Source organism: Urocampus carinirostris, chromosome 13 (genome assembly GCF_059441175.1).
Source record: "Urocampus carinirostris isolate Australia breed hairy pipefish chromosome 13, RoL_Ucar_1.0, whole genome shotgun sequence".
In the NCBI taxonomy this organism is placed as follows: domain Eukaryota; kingdom Metazoa; phylum Chordata; class Actinopteri; order Syngnathiformes; family Syngnathidae; genus Urocampus; species Urocampus carinirostris.
In genome coordinates this window covers 2,674,993-2,697,075 of record NC_142361.1, presented here as the reverse complement: position 1 = coordinate 2,697,075, position 22,083 = coordinate 2,674,993, and the positions used below count along the sequence as shown (strand labels likewise).

At 38.9% G+C, this 22,083-nt stretch overlaps 1 protein-coding gene and 1 long non-coding RNA gene across 7 annotated transcripts in view; one reads left to right on the top strand and one right to left on the bottom strand.

The window, feature by feature from the left end:
- The window catches only part of arhgef33 (Rho guanine nucleotide exchange factor 33), a 62,736-nt gene extending 53,586 nt beyond the window's left edge, over nt 1-9,150 (bottom strand). For all 6 annotated transcript variants that reach the window (XM_088351360.1, XM_088351361.1, XM_088351365.1 and 3 more), the window contains exons 1-2: nt 9,011-9,150; nt 585-631 (exon numbers count right to left, since the gene is read on the bottom strand). In XM_088351360.1, coding sequence (XP_088207486.1) covers nt 585-631; nt 9,011-9,071 — 108 coding nt within the window. In that variant the 5' untranslated portion in view covers nt 9,072-9,150. The remainder of the gene's footprint in view (nt 1-584; nt 632-9,010) is intronic.
- A 5,322-nt stretch (nt 9,151-14,472) lies between these two features.
- Nucleotides 14,473-22,083, top strand: part of LOC148353487 (uncharacterized) — a 52,962-nt gene continuing 45,351 nt past the window's right edge. Inside the window, exons 1-2 of the long non-coding RNA XR_015852468.1 lie at nt 14,473-14,748; nt 17,468-17,710. This is a non-coding gene — a long non-coding RNA (uncharacterized LOC148353487). The remainder of the gene's footprint in view (nt 14,749-17,467; nt 17,711-22,083) is intronic.

Genomic DNA, 22,083 nt, shown 5'->3' with positions numbered 1-22,083 from the left:
AGAAAAGAAGACAAAGAGAAAATGAAATAAAAAGAATGTGGGAAAAAAGAGAGAAAGAGGTAAAGAAGGTCAAGTCAAGTCAATTCATCTTTATTTGTATATAGTGTAGCCCTTTTTCGTATTGGCTTAAACAGCCCATTCTTGATTTTATCTGATAAAATAACATCAGATAAGTTTCCTCTATGTTATCTGGTTAATTAATGGTAGTAAGCAAATACAGCTACAGTGGAACTTTTGCGTGCCCTGCGACTGGCTGGCAACCAGTTCAGGGTGTCCCCTGCCCACTGCCCGAAGATAGCTAGGATGGGCTCTAGCACCTCCGCGACCCTACTCAGGATAAGCGGTGCAGATAATGAATGAACGAATGAATGAATGAATGGAACTTTTGCAAGTGGTGCCTGGCTTTAGCAACAACCATATCTAAAACTGACATTACGCAATGCAGCTAATCTTTCTCTTTTCTTGCGGCCCACAGAAAAAAATTGGCGGCCCACATTTGGCCCTCATCCATTGACATTTGACATGTGATTCGAAAAGTAACAAACTTCAAGTATAAATTGTTATGAATAATAAGAATTTCTTACCTGTGATACCCCTTTGCTAACATCTTGTTCATTTTTTTCTTCCCTGTCTGGAAAAATAGAAATAGATTTAATAGACTTTTAAAGCTGCCCTGCGATTGGCTGGCAACCAGTTCAGAGTGTCCCCTGCCCAGTGCCCGGATATGACTGGGATAGGCTCAAATAATCTTTCATCCAGGAAAAAAAATATTGATATGAACACTGTGCAAAAATACATGAAATACCATACCAATGTTAACTTTTATCAAAAGAAATCATAGGTCGAGAAATTTGTATTTCTTTTTCACCGTTGGAATCTTTTTTTGGATCGACCGCATGTTCTTCCGGCATCCTGCCGCCACCCTCTGCTGAGCATCACTAGCCCTTGCTCTTACCAAACAACACAGTGCCATCTAGTGGTCAAATATAACGCATTGAGGCTTTAAGTAACTGTGGGAGGGAGACAAGTTTAAAGGTAGGGTGCATAGTTTGAGGTGTCCTTAATAATTCGAAAGTTAAATATTTTCTCCATTGTGTTAACAATACCCAACTCAATTCAAAGATTCCTTAAAGTCATCTAACGTCACATAGAGAAATAAAATATGCTAAAAATTCGCTTTTATCTAGAAAGCGAGTTTGGCGGTTTGGCTGAATTTTCTCTCAAAAAATATGGTATGACTTGCTCTCCCAAAAAAAAATATACTGTGTAATTATAGCTCTTTGGGCCAAAATGTTCCCGACCCCTGATATAGGGCACAGTCTTGACTACAGTTTACAGTCAAGGTGTCACACCAACAGACCCCGTTTGGCTGTAAGTCGCTAAATAATCCTTTATATGGAAGCTCATTAAGTTATTTTTGTTCATTAAGTAGATACTTTATGATGAAAAGCCACAGAACAAACTATAAACACCCAAAAGCTATAGCAAAGCAATTGTAGCAATTTGATTGGGTGAATTGGGTGAGTGGTGGGAATCGGAATATGGGAATATACACAAAGTGCAAACCAATTCAGAGTGTCCCCTGCCCACTGCCCGATGTTTGCTGAGATGGGCTCCAGCACCCCCGCGACCCTACTGAGGATAAGCGGTGTAGCTAATGAGATGAGATGAGACACAAAGTGCACACATTTAGTATCCTCGCCCAGCAATGAATGTTTGTATCCTTGTTTGCAGAATTTTGTGACATTTTAAAAAAAGAACTTTGCAGCACAGCTGAAATGGGGTCTTTTGAGTATTAGATCGCCTGCTTCAAAAGCTTGATTTTTTAATGATCTTATTCACGATTACAAACTTCACCTGATTCGTCTGTGTGAAACTTGGTTGAGACCTGATGAGATTTTACAGTTAAATGAGGCTTCCCCCCCTGATTAGGTGTGCTGTCACGTAGCACGCTCTTTGAAAAAGGGTGGCAGTGCTGTGCTTATTTCTGGGAAAAAAAAAAAACTTAAATTAACTCCCTGAGCCTCTAATAATTAGAGGGCCTGTGAGGCTCGTGTCATGCACTCCTCTTTCATGTCAAATTTGTAGTAACTATTTATTGCGCCCCTGGATCATACTTGGTCTTAGATGAATTCTCGGAACTGTTGTCTGACCTAGTAGACAAAATAATAATTATGGGGAATTTAACATCCACATGAGTTCCCCACTCAGTTCACTTACTGTTGCGTTTTGGTCTCTAATTGACACATTTGGTTTTAATCAACTGAGTGGTTTGCCGATGGAAACACACTGGACTTGGTTCTGACTCAAAGAGTTTCAACCTCAAATGTGACAGTGTTACCGTGTACTAATGTTACTTCTGATCATTATTTAATTACATTTGATGTGCTGGCTAAATGTTGTGTGAAAGAAACAAAAGGATTAAGCTGCCAAAATATTTGCACTGGTACAGTTTCTGAGCTCTTTGATCTTCTTTCAGGGGTGGTTTGTTCTTTTTCCTGATATACAGGACTGTCTCAGAAAATTAGAATATTGTGATAAAGTTCTTTATTTTCTTTAATGCAATTAAAAAAACAAAAATGTCATACATTCTGGATTCATTACACATCAACTGAACTATTTCAAGCCTTTTATTATTTGAATATTGCTGATTTTGGCTTACAGCTGAAAAAAACTCAAAAATCCTATCTCAAAATATTAGAATACTTCCTCAGACAAAGTAAAAAAATAATTTTATAACAGCAAAACTAAATCAAACATTTGAAAATGTCCATTGATGCACTCAGTACTTGGTTGGGAATCCTTTTGCACGGATTACTGCATCAATCCGGCGTGGCATGGAGGCAATCAGCCTGTGGCATTGCTGAGGTGTTATTGATGCCCAGGATGCTTCGATAGCGGCCTTCAGCTCATTTGCATTTGTAGGTCTGGTGTCTTTCATCTTCTTCTTAACTATACCCCACAAATTCTCGATGGGGTTCAGGTCTGGGGAATTAGCAGGCCAATCAAGGACAGTGATGCCATGGTCAGTGCACCAGTTACTGGTGGTTTTGGCACTGTGGGCAGGTGCCAGATCATGCTGGAAAATGAAATCCTCATCTCCATAGAGCTTTTCAGCAGATGGAAGCATGTAGTGCTCTAAAATCTCTTGGTACACAGTTGCATTTACTCTGGACTTGATGAAACACAGTGGACCAACACCAGCAGCTGACATGGCTCCCCAAACCATTGCTGACTGTGGGAACTTCACACTGGATTTCAAGCAACTTGGATTTTGCTCCTCTCCAGCCTTTCTCCAGACTCTGGCGCCTTGACTTCCAAATGAAATGCAAAACTTGCTTTCGTCTGAAAAGAGGACTTTGGACCACTCTGCAACTGTCCAGTGCTTCTTCTCCATAGCCCAAGTCAGACGCTTCTTCCGTTGTCTTGAGTTCAGAAGTGGCTTGACCATGGGAATACGGCTATTGTAGCCCATTTCCCGGACACGTCTGTGAACTGTGGCTTTTGATACCTGGACTCCAGCTTCAGCCCACTGTCTTTGAAGCTCCCCCAAATTCTGGAAGCGGCTCTTCTTCACAATTTTGTTAAGGCTGCGGTCATCTCTCTTGGTTGTGCAGCGTTTCCGGCCACATTTTTCCCTTCCAACAGACTTTTTGTGGATATGCTTTGAAACTGCACTATGTGAACAGCCTGCTCTTTGAGAAATTTCTTTTTGTGTCTTACCCTCCTGATGGAGGGTATCAATGATGGTCCTCTGGACAGCAGTCAGATCAGCAGTCTTCCCCATACTTGTGATTTTGTTTACTGAACCAAGCTGAGTGTTTTTGAGGCTCAGGAAACCCTCGCAAGGTGTTTCGAGTTAATTAGATGATTCAGGTGATTAGTTGAATAGCCTACTTGTATACTTTTTCATGATATTCTAATATTTTGAGATAGGATTTTTGAGTTTTCTTAAGCTGTAAGTCAAATTCAGCAATATTAAAATAATAAAAGGCTTGAAATAGTTCAGTTGATGTGTAATGAATCCAGAATGTATGACATTTTTGTTTTCTTAATTGCATTACAGAAAATAAAGAACTTTATCACAATATTCTAGTTTTCTGAGACAGTCCTGTATAGTTTATGAATTACCTATTTTTCCTGTTGAAGATATCTGTGTATTATTTGTTATTGCAACATCCATTGCACCCTGGTCCTACCTCATGTGCAGTCCCTTCTCAAGGTTTCTTCATTTTCCTCATGTTGAGGTTTTTGAGATTTATTACTCCTGGTCTACAGGTTTTTGAGTTTTTGGTGCATATTTTAGTCATCAAAATGCATGTTTTGTAAAAATAAGATTACAAATTGATTACAATGAGGACACCCCTGTGATTACTGTTCAAACCCAAATATTAAACGTACATAAAGGATATACAATTCCTCTTCACATGTAATTCACGAGTCAAGAAAATAGGTATTGCACGATTTTTATTTTCACAAAGAAGAAATGTGACATTTGCTGCACAATGGCGCCGAGTGTGCTGTGTGCAATGCTTCACTTTTTGTTATGTTACGGTATTATGGCCAAATTGATTATAGTTTCTGTCCAAAAATCCTACAAACAACACCCTATATTACATTAAAAGATGTCTGAGATTTTTGTAAAATATATTCTTTCATATAAGCTTATATCACATATGAGCCAACCCTCTAAAACCTCTTTGAAATAGTCACATACTAAAATAAATTTGAAAAAAACAGGAGCAGAAAACCTATGAAACTATGAACCTGTCATATTTCTTTGCTTGTGCAATATTGAGAGCTGGGCTTCTACTCAATTTTTGGGTACTGTCCATGTTTACATCCCTTGCTGATCGTCTGACATTGATTTCATCCACACCAAACATTCTTGCTGCTTCTAGGTTGTTTCTTCAGCAGCCTTTGTCAGATTTAGCTTGTAGTCAGCAATAAAGAACATACATTTTCCTTTTTCTCCAGGCATGGTGTATTGTAAAATAACTTTACATACAAAATCTTCAAAATTCAGTACACTTCTACTTTTGCTCCTGTTTGGTTTGCCGTTGGCTTGTTGTTCTACAAGCCATGCATCCCATCCAAGCAAAGCCTATTGTTCACTACAGGTGACACACAACCAAAAAGACACATAAAAGCTGACCCCTGATTTCAATATTTCTGTACAAATAAATAAATTTGATTTGATTTGACTTATAATCCTATGTTCAGTTTATATGCCAGTAAAACAGAAAAAAACTAAGAAAAATAAACAAGAAACCCCATAATACAGAGACCCCTCGCTACTCTGCGCTTCAGGTTTTGCTGGTGAACTCCTTCGTGGATTTTGTCCATATTGTCATTGATATCATTGTCTTGTGCATTGTGTTCTGTTAAACAGCAGCGGGGAAAAAACTAAAGGGGGCGCTCTGTGTTGGGTGGGTATGACTATCTGTTTCTTTGACTGTGATAGGCTGGTGTGATTGTCTGTGTGTGCGACTTGCGATGGGCTGGTGTATGCCGTCAGTCAAACAGCAGGCGGGCACTGCCTTGTAAACAAACTGAGAAGTATGGCAACCGCTTGCTTTTAGCAGCTCGTTATATTGTAAAGAAACTCATCAATTAAATCGGACTCTGAGGACAGTCATGACAGCGCAAAGTAATGGTTATCACCATAGGGTGCTCTTTGGATTACTATTGGGTTTCAGGAGAAAATAGGGCGCCGTCAGTGAGAAGGCAAGAGCGGTGCCAATGGTCCGGCCTTCTGCTAACAGCTATGCTAAGAACTCTACAAAGCCACTGCTGCGGACCCTGCATCTTGCCACGCCAGCTCTATTAGACAAGAAATGGATGGCCTGGAGCTACAACTCATTGAAAACAGCTACATTCGAGACATATTTTAATCATCAAGGAGATCTGTCTACATTTTAGGACACCTGATGCTAGCGGGCAGCTAGCCAGCCGCTCTCTAACACTTACTGAAAGAAGAAGCCCTCCAATTTCGTTTTACTTTACAACTTCGCAAATTTTCATTTTGTGCGGGTGGTACTGGTTCCAAACAACTACGAAAACCGAGGGATCTCTGTATTCACAACCTCTGCTGAAAATTTCGTTGGGAGAAATTACAGCCTCGAGTCTTTTTAAATATGACACCAAGAGCTTGGCACACCTATCTTAGGGCAGAGGTGTCCTTTCCTTTTTGCAACACCTCTTGATATCTTGACTGTGTGCTCAGGGTCCTTGTCTTGCTAAAAGATGAACCTTTTTCCCAGTCTTAGGTCAAAAGCCCTGTAAAAGAGGTGGCTTCCGTCCAACCATTCTACCATACAGGCGTGATTGGTGGATTTCTGCGGAGACAGTTGTTCTTCTGGAAAGTTCGCCTTTCTCTAAAAAATTAGCCTCTCTCCACAAAAAAATGCTGGGGCTCTGACAGAGTGACCACTGAGTTCTTAGTCACCTAATTGACAAATTTTTACTTAAATTGAATATTTTCTGTATAAATTAACAAGTTATTGTAACTAGCTCGGGCTATGAGTAGTCGCCCCTTTTAAGTTTCTTGACACGTAGACGCAGATTCTCGACGTTGTCATATGTGAAATATATATATTTTCCAGTTGGCCTTTGTCAAATCCAGCATGCTAACACCATCCAGAGTGCACCAGAGAACTAATGAACTGATTACGTGCACATCGAGCCCATTACCCACTGGCATATCATGACAGCGCTGACAGTTCACCAGCGTCAGATAGCTGATGTATCAACTGGTCCGTGCTGTTTCTCTGAATTCTTGACGAATGCTTTGTGCCACGTAGGACTTTTATTTTTTATCCAGCCATGATTTCTTTATCTTTGTTGCCCGTTATTTTCTCTCCTACCCTTGCGAAGCACACTGACAGCACAAACAAAGTCGTTCCCTTAAGGCGCAGCAATATAACTGTGCTGTCATGTGAACAGATGAACAAAAAGGTACTTTCAGCAGATTGCTAAAGGGATGCCAAGAAGTCATTATACTAGAAAACTTCACAAATCCTCAAATCCTAATACTGAATCACACAAACACTTCTCGATGATAAAAAAACATATATTTATTCAATGCAATTTTTTTTATTGCATCTTTATCCTCAAATACAAATGATTAGTATAGACCAGTAGGTTCCAACGTGGTGCCTGCGGGAACCAGAGTGCCCCCTGAGGGCAGCTGAGATACACTGGGACCTGTTCTGAAAATAGCCAGTGCTGGGTCATTGAGATTTTCTAGTCACATTATTTTTTTGGGGTCATCCACAGAGTTAATTTAACCCTACTTCCTCCTTCTCTTTCTCTCTTTCTCTCTTTCTTTCTTCCTTTCTTTTTTCCCTTTCTCTTGTTTTTCCCTTTCTCTTTTTTCTTTTCTCTTTCTCTCTCTCTCTGTCATTGAGTTTTCAGTTTAAATTGAGTTAATGTAGGCCGAATGCTAAAGCATAATACTGAAATACAAAACTAAAAATGTTTGAGTTGATATCTTTTTACGTATCCGGCCCACCTCAGAACAGAAAGCCACGATCCTGCCCCAGAGCCAAAAGTTATGGAACTTGTGAGAACCGTGTTATAATTGTATTTACAGTAAATATACAAAACATATTATTATAAAATGTAACTGTAATAGGCAGCACGGCAGCGCAGTGGTTAGCGCATGTGCGGCACAGTTCAAGTCATGGGAACCTCCTGCGTGGGTTCAAATCCAGCTCCAGACTTCCTGTGCGGAGTTTGTATGTTCTCCCCGTGCTTGCGTGGGTTTCCTCCGAGCACTCCGGTTTCCTCCCACATTCCCAAAACGTGCCTTTCAGGTGAATTGGCCGGTCCAAATTGTCCCTAGGTGTGAATGAGCGAGTGAGTTGTCTGTCCCTGTGTGCCCTGCGATTGGCTGGCAACCAGTTCAGGGTGTCCCCTGCCCACTGCCCGATGATTGCTGGGATGGGCTCCAGCACCCCCGCGACCCTACTGAGGATAAGCGGTGCAGCTAATGAGATGAGATGAGATGAGTAACTGTAAATATATAAATTCAATCGGAAATTTAGATTTGCTTTCCAGCAACCAATCCACATTTCTGAAATATCAAAATGTACAATAATTTCCAAAAATGTCACCATGATAAGGGGATTTTACCTACTGTTTGAAAATATTGGTATGGGAATTGTTTATAGTCACCACCTTGCTCTTGTATTACATTAGGTAACAATAAGGGAGCTAGGATCAAAGGCAAATCCTCAAGTAGGGGTCTCCAACGTAGTGCCTGCGACCTGAGGACCTGTTCTGAAGATAGGTCACCAGTGCTGGGTCATTGGGATTTTCTATTATTTTTTTTATTGGTTGAATGAGTCTATTTAACCCTTTATTTAATAATGAACCTGCTAATAACACAGTAATACCAGGATAAATTGTTATTTTTGAAATTCAAACAAATGGGACTTTATGTACAAAAAATCTATTCAAGTATTAATGATTTTTGATCAAGCAATTAATTAAAATAATAGAATGAGAATCTATTTATGTATTACATTTATTTATTCACTTTTTATTGAATCATTTGACAGGAAATAGAACAAACTAAATTTGAATATGTGGCTTTTATAAGGCGAATGAGGAAAAGATGTGTAGTTTTTTAAGCTAGCTATCTGGCTACCTGTTGAGCTTCTTACATTTTAGCAAGCTATCTAGCTAGCTTTTTACATTTTTTTGCATGCTATCTAGCTAACGTTTGATTTTTGTGTGCTAATCATCAAGCCAAATATTGTCCTCCTTTTTAGCTAGCCATCTAGTTACTTTTTAGGTATTTAGCAAGCCATCTAGCTCAGTTGCTATTTTAGAAATTCATATCAAACTGGGTGCCCTTTGCGCTAATCATTAACAAAAAGTAGTTTAACTCTTAAAATAGGTTAGAGACGCCTCCTCTATTGTGAAAAGAAAACTTAACTGCTTTCCAATAACTGCTCCACATCTTTGTTGCATGAGTATCACCCTTAAAATACTTCATTTGTACCTGTTTTGTTCAGCGAAGCATTTTCTGTGCGATCTTGAGCTTCTCTTGGGCTTTCCTCCATGTTTTAATCCTTGTCCTACAGTCCAGTGGATGCTGGCGTTTTTACTCCCTGTCAAAACAACTCGAAAAACATGAAGAAGATCTTGATGATTAGCTTGCGTTCATGTCCCTCCCTTGCAAAGAGCATGTGAGTCCTGTGATTTGTCTTGTGTGCACAAATGGCTCCTTGTTCGTGCCCAGGCCTTCATCACAGGCGTCACGCCATCCTGCTGTACACTAAATTGTCAATGCTTCTCAAATTTGCTCTCAACAGGTGACCAAAGTACTCATGTACAGAGTACTCATTTCTTTGTTGGATATTATATGGCTCTGACGTGCAAACAAGAACAGCCCGATGTCCACTACCTCAATGTGAAATGCAGTATTAGTGATATAAAGAATTAGGTACTGTTACTAGTTTCTTCATTTGAAAAAAAATTCCGTTTTCCCTTCAAAAACTGACACCAAAAAGTAGCACGTTATTCTGAAGAACTTATCTAGTTACAAATTATGTATATTTTACACTCGTTAAGTATAATTGACTAATTATATACTCATATAAAAGCTGACCTCCTTCAACTGCTTCTGAGCAGCCATATAATATAAGAAGTAAAAGAAAACGTGTACATCAACCTGTGGAAGCAGTAAACCCTTCATATTTTGAGAGCGTGCAAACGAGCACTTAGCAGAGACGCTCCATATCCATTTTGGCTTTAGACCACTCTTTCTTCATTTCTTGGTACTGCACATGACATTTTATTTTTTTTCCAGGCACCGTGTATTGCAAGATTTTACCCCAAAAATATTATTTTTCGTTGGTTTGTTATACTTGTATAAGACATGCATCCCTCCGCACGCGCTCCTGACCTACTGGTGACACATAAGCAAAGGGGACCTAAGCTGCCTGATTTTAGTGATGTAAATTCAGCTTAGATGCAAGTATATACAGTAGGGAAAATATCTACACATGAGGGGGAATTCAGGGCTCTTGTACGTAAGACAGCGCCACCATAACTGTATTCAGTTGTATTTTGTAGGTAAATATGCACACCAAATAATCGTCATCCAAATAATAACTTGAGTAATAGTAAAAAAAGTACTTGGTGAAAAAAAACTATTTAAGTACTGGGTTACTGTAGCAACATTTTATCTATTATTATTTTTAAACAATTATTCAATCAAATCATCAAAATCTATCTGATCAACAATACATTAAATTTAATTTGATAATAGATCAAAATAATCAACGTAAGTCCAAATACTTATTGTGTATCAAAATACACAATGAAATAAATCAAATAAATAAATTAAGTACAAGTAGCACAATTAAAGCCCCAGGACTTTTTTAACAGGCTCTGCAGGCAGAACAAGCAAGCCCATGGGTCGCCAACCAAAGATGTTGAAAGAGCCATGCCGAGAAACACGGAATTTGAGCTCCCTCCAAAGGTTTTCGATTGGGTTAAGGTCTGGATACTGGCTGGGCCATGATGGAACCTTGAAATGCTTTTCACGGAGCCACTCCTTGGTTTTCCCGGCTGTGTGATTTGGGTCGTTGTCGTGTTGGTAACCCCGGCCACGACCCATCTTCAATGCTCTGACTGAGGGATGGAGGTTGTTTCTGAAATCTCACAATAAACTGCCCCAGTCATCCTCTCTTTAATGCTGTGCACTCGTACTGCCCCATGTGCAGAAAAACACCTGTAAAGATTGATGCTACCACCTCCATGCTTCTGAGTAGGGATGGTGTTCTTCGCATTGTACTCTTCATCCTTCTTCCTCCAAACCCGCTTAGTGGAATTATGGCCAAAAAGTTCTATTTTGGTCTCATCTGACCACAAAACTTTCTCCCATGACTCCTCTGTATCATCCAAATGGTCATATGCAAACTTAAGACGGGCCTTGACATGTGCTGTTTTAAGCAGAGGAACTTTTCGTGCCATGCATGAGTTCAAATCATGACGTCTTAGTGTATTACTTACAGTAACCTTGGAAATGGCTGTCCCAGTTCTTTTCAGGTCATTGACCAACTCCTGTCGTGTAGTTCCGTGCTGATTCTCACCATTCTTAGAATCATTGAGACCCCACGAGGGGATATCTTGCATGTGGCTCTACTCCGATTGAGATTGACCATCATGTCCATTTTCTAATGATTGCTCCAACAGTGGACCTTTTTTCACCAAGCTGCTTGACAATTGCTCCGTAGCCCTCAGAGGGTCAGAGTCAGAAATCTAGATGATACACAGGGGTTCAAACACTTATTTGCAGCTGTATCACACAAATAAATTGTTAAAAAATCATGCATTGTGATTTCTGGATTTTTGTTTTTAGTTTATTTCTCTCACAGTGGACATGCACCTACGATTAAAATTTCAGACCCCTCCATGAATTTTAAGTGGGAGAAATAGCAAAATAGCAAGGTGTTTAAACACTTATTTTCTTCACTGTAAGCCTTATAATGAATGCAACACATATTAGCCTACTATCAAAATGACTAAGTTGGATGCAGTACTTTCTGTGGAGACTGACGTGACTACTCTGTTGTTTGATACTGCCTTAAATTCATGAATAAAATGTTTAATCCTTCATCCTGTCTGCATTTTTCCTTCTACACTTTTTTCCTTTATTTGCTTAATCTTTGTGATCCTATTTCTTTTAAGCCGTGTTTATTACTTTTCATGCTTTCTTTTCACTCCATCTTTCCCTTCCTTCCTGCCTTTTCTATCTTTTTCACCCTGTCTTTCCCACCCTTTTTCAATTTCTCTGTCTCTCTTTCCCTCTCCCTTTTCCCTCTCTTTTTCCTCTTTTGCTGTTTATTCTCTTTCTTTCTTTGTTTCTCTCATTTTCACTTTCGTTCTCTCTTTATTTCTGTCTCTTTTCTTTTTCCATCTCTTTTTTCTCTTTCTCTCTCCCTTTTCTCCCTTTCCCTTTCTTTTGTGAACTCTATTTCTCTCTGTCTTTCTCACCTTTTCTCTCTCTATACTCACCTTCTCTGTCTCCCTTGTTCTCTATCTCTTTTTTATCTCTCTCTTTCCTTCCCTCTTTCTCTCAAAACCTACTAGTCCGACAACTGTGAGATTTCTTTTTCTAGCATGTGGCCCCCAGCTAAAATAAGTTTGGCACCCCTGACTTAAGCATTGAGGCCTTTATGCCTTTTACGGTAAGATTGCTCAACCTCTTCCCCAAATGTACCAAGGATTTCTGTTTTGGCATGTCTGACAAGTAGCTGTGAATTCTCACAGCATGGTGTCAGGTCCTCAGAGTTACAGTGCTATTGTGCCCCAGCCTCTGTAGCTGCTAAAAACAATATTGTGAGGAACACACTCACAAATACAGACATACACTTAGTCCAGGTGGCTTTTATTGTCTGCTAACAGTAATCCAGGAGTTTGCAAGACCATTGCTTACTGTGGTATGGGTACCGATTGAGGCTTAATTAGTGCTGGATGCATTCAGAATCAGCTCTTAAATGTGCGCCACACACACACACACACGCACACACACACACACACACACACACACACACACACACACACACACACACTCACACACACACACACACACACACACACGCACAAACGCTCACACGCACCTAAGCGCTCAGAAAACCTTAATTATCCTTACATGACATACACATGAAAAACCTTGAATATGTTTGTTTGACAGAGAGTTTGTGGGTAAATTCAGTGCAAATTTAAACGTATACAAAGAAAGGCTGTTGAGACACCATTGAATGTTACAAGACTTTCTAGGGATTAAATCAGTAATTAATCAAAATTTAATTGTGTTTAAAATTGTTTAAAGGTACGTTATTTTTATTATAGATTTCACTTCTGAACATTCGTTTCCCGTTTTATCTGATGGGAATTTGACAGTTAATTTCTGCGTAAAAAGTTTAATGGTAGAGGGCGGAAAAGTTTTTAACACATGTAATATTCGTAACATTACTGTTTTTAATCGCTGGTTAATTACAATAAAAACAGCTCATTTGTGGTAGGTAACTGCCTTGAAACAAACATTTAACTAAAACAGCATTTAATGGATAAAATCATCCTTTTAGAATTGAAAAGGCTTTGACAAAATATTTTAATCAAATTGTTGCCATCCATCCATTATCTGCACCGCTTATCCTCAGTACGAACCTACGTGGGGTAAGCGGTGCAGATAATGGATATCACTTCGAGTGCAATGAAAAAAAAGTTTTCAACCAGACAGTCACTCTGGATGCTCAGCTCCCCGAAACTATGAACCTAAATAAACCGCTGATAAATAACCTGTCAACCTGTACGGTTTTGCCGTACAAAGTACGTTTATTATGCATTTTTAGACGTGTAAGACGTACGAGAAAATCTGTACGGAAAAATGCAAAATTGTCAATTATGGGTACCATCCGGTATACACCGAATATCACGAAACGCCAAATCAATCAAGTCAAACGAGTTCACCATGGAAGCCTCTATCTCGGTATCGTTTTTTTCCGTTGCAAACAAAGCGAGCGGTTTGATGTAGTAAAATGAAGTCCGTCTCGTTTTAGAGAACCGGCTTTTTCAGCTCAACACATTAGCCGGCTCTCAAACCGCTCACTTGCTTTGGTGCATTATATTACGAATTATTATGTTGTATAAAGAAGTTAAGAAATAAGGAAGCATAAAATGAGAAAATGAAAAAAGACAGATTTGTAGTTATCCCTTCAATCAATATATTACCAACAATAATTGAATGCAGAAAATGAATTCATAATTTGAATAAGAAAATGTATTATTCTACTGAATTATATTTGCATGTATTTTTTTTCTTCTACAGTGTACGTCCAAGCTACTTAATTTTTGAACTTTTTTTATAATAAACCTCATTCATGTCGAGCAACTCAGGATCTCAAAATGTTAATTAACAGTATATGATATAACGAAACACATGTACAATATAACATGTTAAACTACATAAATAAACACGTTTGAAAAAAATATGGTGTAAAATTATTTGTAAAGAAAAATACAACATTTTGTAAGGGCATGGAGCCGTGGAGGTTGACAGGTATGGATATTCTTTGAAAGATCGCGGAGACGTGGAAAACACGTGTGTTCAAGCGAACGATTCGACGAAAAAAATAAACAAAAGAATACTCCTAGCAAGAAAATGACTTTTCTGCCAAAATGTCAGGTATGCTTATGTAAATATTTGATGGCATAACTGGTAGGTTGGAGGGGGACTTATTCATTGTAAAAATTATGCAATGTCTCTAAAGGTAATACATATACGTTCACCCTATGTATGTTTGTAAATATATATTATTTATAAATAATTTAATATTGAACTAGAAAAAAAACCTTGCTCTAATAAGTCAAACCCAGCACAGAGCGACCAAGTAACGGGTACAGCACTCAGCTCAATGCCCCGCCCATCAGCACTGTATTAACCAGTGCACAGCAACGGAAGCTTCTGACTAAGGGAGATCGCCTGCTCGTGACTCAGGAAGGAAACCTCTCACAAATGACTCCAAAATTAACTTTATTTATTTCTTCGTGTATTTTTCTACACAGACTTTTTCCCACAACTTTGTGGATTTATTAGGGCTCTCCACCAGGAACTATTTTACTTGGACTTGCTGTTGTATCTTTTTCGTTATAGTTAATAATTGAAATACAGTTATTAAAATCTTGTTTACCAAACCGACCGTCATGTCCTATCACTGATATGCACAGGTGAGTCCAAACCGGGTCGGAACCATTTCCTCAAGTGTACAGTCACTTTTACAAAGAAGGATTTAAATTCCCTATACTAAGATATAATAAATATTATAAACACAACGCGGCACAGACTATGTAGAATTAAAAAAAAACATTTGTGTAGATAATCGGCTCGAAAAAGAAATGCTTGATCGAAAATAACATTTGCTTGTATACCACGACAATATTAGTTATATACGATAGAGTTGTCTGCAACAGTGACCGAGACGATCTGTAATAGAAGTGGAATGGGAAAACGAGATTGGTATAACAAAAACAAGGAGTTAAAACAAATACCCGCATACCATTTTAAATAGTGTCACGCCGCGCACGCTGAGGCGAGACGGAAGAAAATTTACTATAATTCAGTACCTTACACGTCTTCACATCTTCAATTTTAACATATTTTAAAAGGTACACATACTGTTTTTCGTTTTTAAATTCCTCAGTAAAAGCTCTTCTTGAAATGATACGTCCAACTTCTACAGGAAATGTTTATTTTGACAACCAAGCAAAACCACAAGAGTAATCTGTAGTTACTGGGTAGGGGTCGGGAACCAATGGCTCGCGAGGCATACCAGTATATGGCGTTTTATGAATTAATCTTGCTCAGAGATAATATAGAACATGCGGAAAAATATACTGTATTGACTTATGCGGAGCCGATCGTGGCTCGTGCGAAGCCTATTCGACGCAGACAAATCGTTCGTTTCGGTCCAGGTTATATTGGCCACAATTTGTAAAACAATTTAGGGTGTAACATCAACATACCCTGTTTTGGCTGTAAATTGCTAAATTATCATTCATATGGAAACCCATTTAACAATTTATATTCAGTGTTGAGTCAATTAATGGTGAAAAAACACAGAAAAAACTGCAAACACCCAAATGTTTAGTTTTTTTTTTTGGTTTGAACAAATTTATTGACACTAAAAACAGAAAACAATCATGACAATCTCAACAGCAATTAAGCACATTCACCCAAATGTTTAGTAAAGCACTTTGATTGGGTGAGTGGTAGGAATGGACGGAGCTATAAGCACAGCGCACGCTCTCCTCACCCAGCGCTGTCTGCACTCAAGCATCTTCCTTTGTATTACCTTGTGACGTTTTACAAAAGATCTTTCCGTGCACCTTGTTTTGAAACTATTATCTAGGACAAAAAAAATATTCAAAATCTTCCTCAACACTTTAACTGCAGGTGGGAGAAACAATTTTAAGTGGTATATTTATATAGATATGGGACACAGGCTCTGGCATTAAGATTATTTTATAGACTTTATCAAATCATCAAATATCACACAGTGAAATAAAATATGCTGAAGAATTATCTTTTGTCTGGAAAGCGGGTTTGGCAGTTTTTTTTGGGGTCAAAAATATATGATCAAATTATTTGTTCTTTTATAGATTATTGGGCCGTAAAGGTTCCCGACCAGTGTGTTAGAATCTAAAGTTCTTCATCTTGAGTTCACAGGATTTGATTCACTCCCTCTCGCTTCTCATTCGTCTTTGGTCTGTTTTTCACGGCAACGTCATGAATCATAGCAGTTTGTTGGTTTTACTTCTTTATTAAAAAATGTATTGAACAAAACGCATCCATAAAAAAATATCTTTGAGTTCAGAATCAGATTGTCCAAACTATTCAAATTACTGTAGAATATAAATCAACAAACACGCCATGGGGAAAGGATGAATAATTTCAGCTATAAAACTAGAGATTTCAGACCGGAATCTTTTCACCAAGGAGCTGTGCTAAAATAAATGCGTTACAGTTCCAGGGTTCAGCAGAACATCTTTTCGCAAGATGCACTTCGGAGGGGTTAAGCCTATGATTTTTTTTAAACAAAATTTCTCACACTTAGTTTATTTGTTTCAAATAGCAGTTGGGTAATAACCAGACTTTTTTTCCAGTCAGTCAATCAAAGGGATTTCTTCCAGAAAGGCATCACATTTGGAACAGTCACATTTTCCCTTATACACAGAAATCAGATTTGTCCTTTTGGTCTGATAACTGTTTATTTGTTTTGTTCCGAACGATGATCCCAGTAAAACAGTAGCTAACAGGTTGAAGTCAACGCTCTAATCAGTAAGAGGGCAATGATGCCGCATGGGTATCATGTGTAGGCCTAATTGTGCACATGTCATAATAATAACAAAGTCATGTATCATCCACAAAAATAGTAAAGCTGACAATTTAGTGTTGACAAATTATTGGAAATGTACATTCATGTTTTAATATATTGTGTTATAAGGTTTAGTAGACACTCAAAATAAGGAGAGCCAACATAAACGTAATTCGAAATTTCAAGGAGAACAGAAGTCTGTCACAGTCAGCTAAGAATTCGAACCAGTTTTATATGTTCTTTTCCGAGCCCTTTCTTTTTAGTAGTTGTTCTAGGTTACAAAAAGCAGATCAGCACTAAGTGGTGTGGTTTTCAAAGAACAACAACCGGTTTGCCCAATGATGACAATTATGTAAACAGCGCATTATGTTCAAAATTAAAACAGTGCGAAACAACAGTCAAACCAACAAACAGAGGGTTTATAGTTAAAATAATGATCGCATGAATCTAAGCAGTAAATATTTCTACACATGTTCTACTAACATGTTCTGAACTTCCTGGCATACATCTTTGAGTGTTTTTTTTTTGGCTAAGCGTTGTTTAACACTGCCATTGCCTTTCCCACCCTGCAGAGCTTATGAGACCGCATTGATCCCAGAGGCGAGCGTAGAACGTCAGTGGCAGGAGCCGAGGGAAAACGGCAGAGAGCAGCACGACTCAGGCTTCTGCTGGCTGGACACCGAAAGAGGTGGCGGAGTAGGAGGAACACTCGCAGAGGCTGCCCCCGTGCTGTTCCTGTGCCAAGGGTGACTCTCTCCCGGGATCATCGCTTTCGTCGCATGGCATGGCCTCCCTGCAGGCCGTGTTTCATTCTGGTAAAAACACTTGCTTACCCTATTTTCGCGAGCATAAGGTGCACATAAAAGTCGCAGATGTTCTTCAAATTGTGCTGCCCGCCATATCGTGCGATGTCATGTAACGTAGCTGAGGACACCATGGGGCTGTGTGGGAAGTGTGGGCGTCACCGCTAAAGGCTGAAGTGTGGACGTGTATATAAGATGAGGTTCACACTACAGAGCTTATTGCTCAATTCCAATTCAAGGGTGAAATCTGATGTTTTTTTGAGTTTGTCACATTCCCAACTAAATGCAACATATATGCGATCTCCTGTTACTTTTATGCAGAAAATAGCACGTGACATCTCACGCAATGTGTCCATTGTTTGCGGAAGTACTTCTGGATTCTAACGGCGTAGCGTATCTAGCAATTTGAAATTTCTTGTGCTACCGGAGGCTGAATAGAGTTGTGCCCCCAAATACTAATTAAATCCAAAACCTCACTTTCCCTCCATTGAATGCTTTTCGTGTTTTATGTTACGCTTAAGAACATGGAAACCGAGCAATCAGAGAATTAAAGATTATTGAATCAAAGGTTCGCAAGTGGTGGAAGCTGAAAATTTCTTTATCCATGTGTTTTACTTTGTAATCAAAACTTAAATAAAGCACAACCTAACTCAGTTTTGCGCCTGCTTGTATTCTGAAATATGCACACTTGTATGATTGTCTGTGTTGTTGTAATGTGGCCACAGAACAGGGCACTTGTGCCCCATTGTGCGTCCTGTGTATGTGTTAAATACAGAAATATAACCAGCTAAGGAGACTCCGCCTTTTAACACAGTGCGCTCTATGGTCGTGAAAATACGATACATGCAAAGCAAGTATGGTTGTGTGAGTAGACTGCGTGTTAACAATATCTTGTGTTAGTGCAGCTGGAGCTATGCAAGATATGCCATGTTTCCCTGGACTCTAAGGCTTATAAGGCAAACCTTTTAAAAACAGTATTTTGTGATATATTTTTTATATACAAGGTACCCTGGACTATAAGGCAAATGGAATTAAAACTAGAATAAAAGCTAGGGTTTCTTAAAAAATAAAACACATTTAACTTAAAATAATTAAAACAATTAAACATTGCGTAATTCACTAATAAACTTGAGGCGGTATCATACAACAGAGTAGTCACGTCATTCTCCACAACACAGGTCGGGAACCTTTTTGACCCAAAGAGCATAATAGCAAAATATTTTGATCATTAATATTGGTTTTTTTTTTTTTTTTGAGAGCGAGCCATACCATATATTTTATGACAAATTAAAGCTAAACAGCCACTCCCCTCTCCAGACAAAATCTATTTTTTTCATCGCATTTTATTTCACTTTGTGATATCAGATGATACGATAACATTTAGGAAATGATAATACTTTAAGACCTCGGTTATCGCGGTTAATTGGGACCAAAACCACCCGCAAAAACGGAAAATCTGCGAAGTAGTAACGCCACTTCAAAAAGAAAAAAAAAATATATATTTTAAAAAAATTATTATTATTATTATTATTATTTTGAATTATTATTTTTTAGACCCGTTTAATGGGGAGCAAAACCACCCAAAAAAGGGAAAATCTGCGAAGTAGCGACGCCACTTCAAAAAGAAAAAAAAAAAATCTTATCTCATCTCATTATCTGCACCGCTAATCCTTATTATTCGCAAGCGAGCCCCTAACCCGCAGCGCGGGTACTTTGGGGCGCGATACGCACGACACCGCGACAAGTCGAGCGGGTCCAGCGCTCCGCGCGTAGGCCGGCCTGTCGGAAGCGCAGAATCGTCCGCCCAAATCTGCAAAGTAGCAACGCCCCTTCAAAAAAAAAAAAGTGTTTTTTTTTCCCCCATTACAGACCGCAAAGCTCTGAATCCGCGAACGTCGAACCGCAAAGTAGCGAGGTCCTACTGTAATGCCAGACCTTGTGTCCCATTCAACAAATATATTTGTCTCCCTCCTGCAATTGCTTAAGATCATGGAAGCCCATTTTGACCTTCCCTTATTTCATAAACAACAATAGTTTCAAAACAAGGTAAAAAATAAAGTCACAAAATACTGTAAATAAGAATACTAACATATTTACGTTTGGTACAGGTGGCGCTGGGCAGTGCATACTGTAGCTCTGCCTATCCATGCCACTCACCCAATCAAATTTCTCTGTGCTTGGATGGCGCTTCTGGCTGTTTACTATTTATACTGTGGGTTTTCATGATTAATTACCTCAAAAGTGAACCTCAAATGTTTATTGAGCTTCCATATAAAGGATTCCTTTGCGATGTACAGCCAAAACAGGATCTGTTGGTGTGACACCTTGACTGTAAACTAGTGGAGAAAATGCTTTTTGTATAACCCCTAACAAAAAGTATGGAATCACCAGTCTTGGGCAAGTCCTCACTCAGACATTTTATTCTGTAGAAAAAAACTCAGATCACATACACGTAACAATAGTAAAGTCATTGCAAAGTGCATCATATTGGCATTCAGAAACACTAAAAGAAATTAAGAAAAAACATTGCAGTGGTCAGTAATTGTTACTTTTATAGAGCAAGTGCAGGGAAATAAATTTGGAATCACTTCATTCTGTGTAAAACATTTTGGAATCCGTGCATTTTGAGTAGAAAATAAGGACACACCGAGTAAATTTCCTTACTTTAATTGGACACCTGGCGCAGATCAAGTATGCTCGTTAGTCAGCAGTTAAAAACAGTGCAGTCATCACACCTTGGAGGGCTCCTGGACTAAATGGATTGGCAAGGCTCTAACAAGAGAGATGTCTTTTGAGACCAAAGACAGGATTGTCAAATTTTTTGAAGGAGGTAACTCTGTTCTTATGGTTGCCAAAAATGTGGGCTGTATCAAAGATTTGGACCAAGTACAAACAGCATAGGAAGGTTGTTAGAGTCAAGCATACTGGTAGGCCAAGGAAGACGTGTATGCGTCAAGACAAACATCTAAAGGCCATATGTCTTGAAAACAGAAAATGATGACAAATGAAGAGGAAATGGGAGGAAGTCGTCAATCTAGGTGACAGAGCTGTGCAAACTCGGATAAGGAAATGGGATTTTTGTATAGGGAAGCTAAAAGGAAACCATCATTGACACTTAAACACAAAAGAACAAGACTGCAATGGGCTAAGGAGAGGCAATCATGGACTGTGGAGGACTGGATTAAGGTTACTTCAGTGATAAATCACGAATCTGCATTGGATTAGGTGATGATGCTGGAACTTTTGTTTGGTGCCGTTCCGGTGAGATTATTATGAGGACGGCTGCATGTCATGCAAAAGCACTGGGGAGATGGTTATGGTGAAATCTGCAATAAACGCACCGGTTTATATTGACATTTTGGACAGCTTTCTTATTTGTTCAATTGAAAAAAAAATGTTTTGGGATGACAAACTCATTTTCCAAGATGGCAAGGCATCTTGCCACAGAGCAAAAACTTTGAAAGCATTCCTCGGAGAAAGACACATCCAGTCAATGTCATAGGCTGCAAATATATTATTAGGCTTTTAATATTTAGCTGCCCCGAACAAATCTGTCTTTTGGTGCAGCATTGCTCTTTTGACATTCAGGGTTGCTGACCCCTGGTCCAGCTTGTTGTTCTGGGGCTTTAAGTATGCGACTTATGCCTAATTAATATATTTGTTTTATGCGATTTTTTTTTTTTTTTTTTTTTTTTTTTTAAGATTACGATAACGCGAACGTACGATTAGCCTGGGTTAGCTTTAAGTTTACGTTAAACATTCAAGGTAAACATTCAGGGTGTTGGAACGGTTTGAAATGATTTACATTATTTTTAATGGGAAAAATGATTTCGGTGATTGAACAAATCGGTTTTCGAACAGGGTTCTGGAACGGATTATGGTCGAGAACCGAGGTTCCACTGTTTTTGAATACAATTTTTGGCTATTCTTACCACCCTTGCAGTGTGGTATAATACTTTAACAATTTCGACAAAAAAAAACATGCAGGGTACGAGCATGACGTCAGTCTTGTGTGTGTGTGTGTGTGCCTCGTGTGCGAAGTACAGCACCATCTGCAAATAGCACTGTTCGCATAAGGTGTCTCACTTATGTCGCCTCTTATGCATGGGGTCTCAGTTATGCCAGTGCTTCTCAATTATTTTCTTTCACGCCCCCCCTTTGGAAGAAGAAATCTTCCCACCCCCCCAAGATCAATCTTTTTTTTTTTTTAAGTGATCACAATATTTGTGAGAACAAAACAAAGATTGCTCGATATTGATGGTGACACTTAACCCCCGCTCATGCAATATGAAAGCCTTTCATCAGCACATTCTCGCTGAACAAAAACGTAAGCGTCTTATCAGAGTCATTGGGTTGTAAGGCCATCAAGTGACAGAGGAATTTGA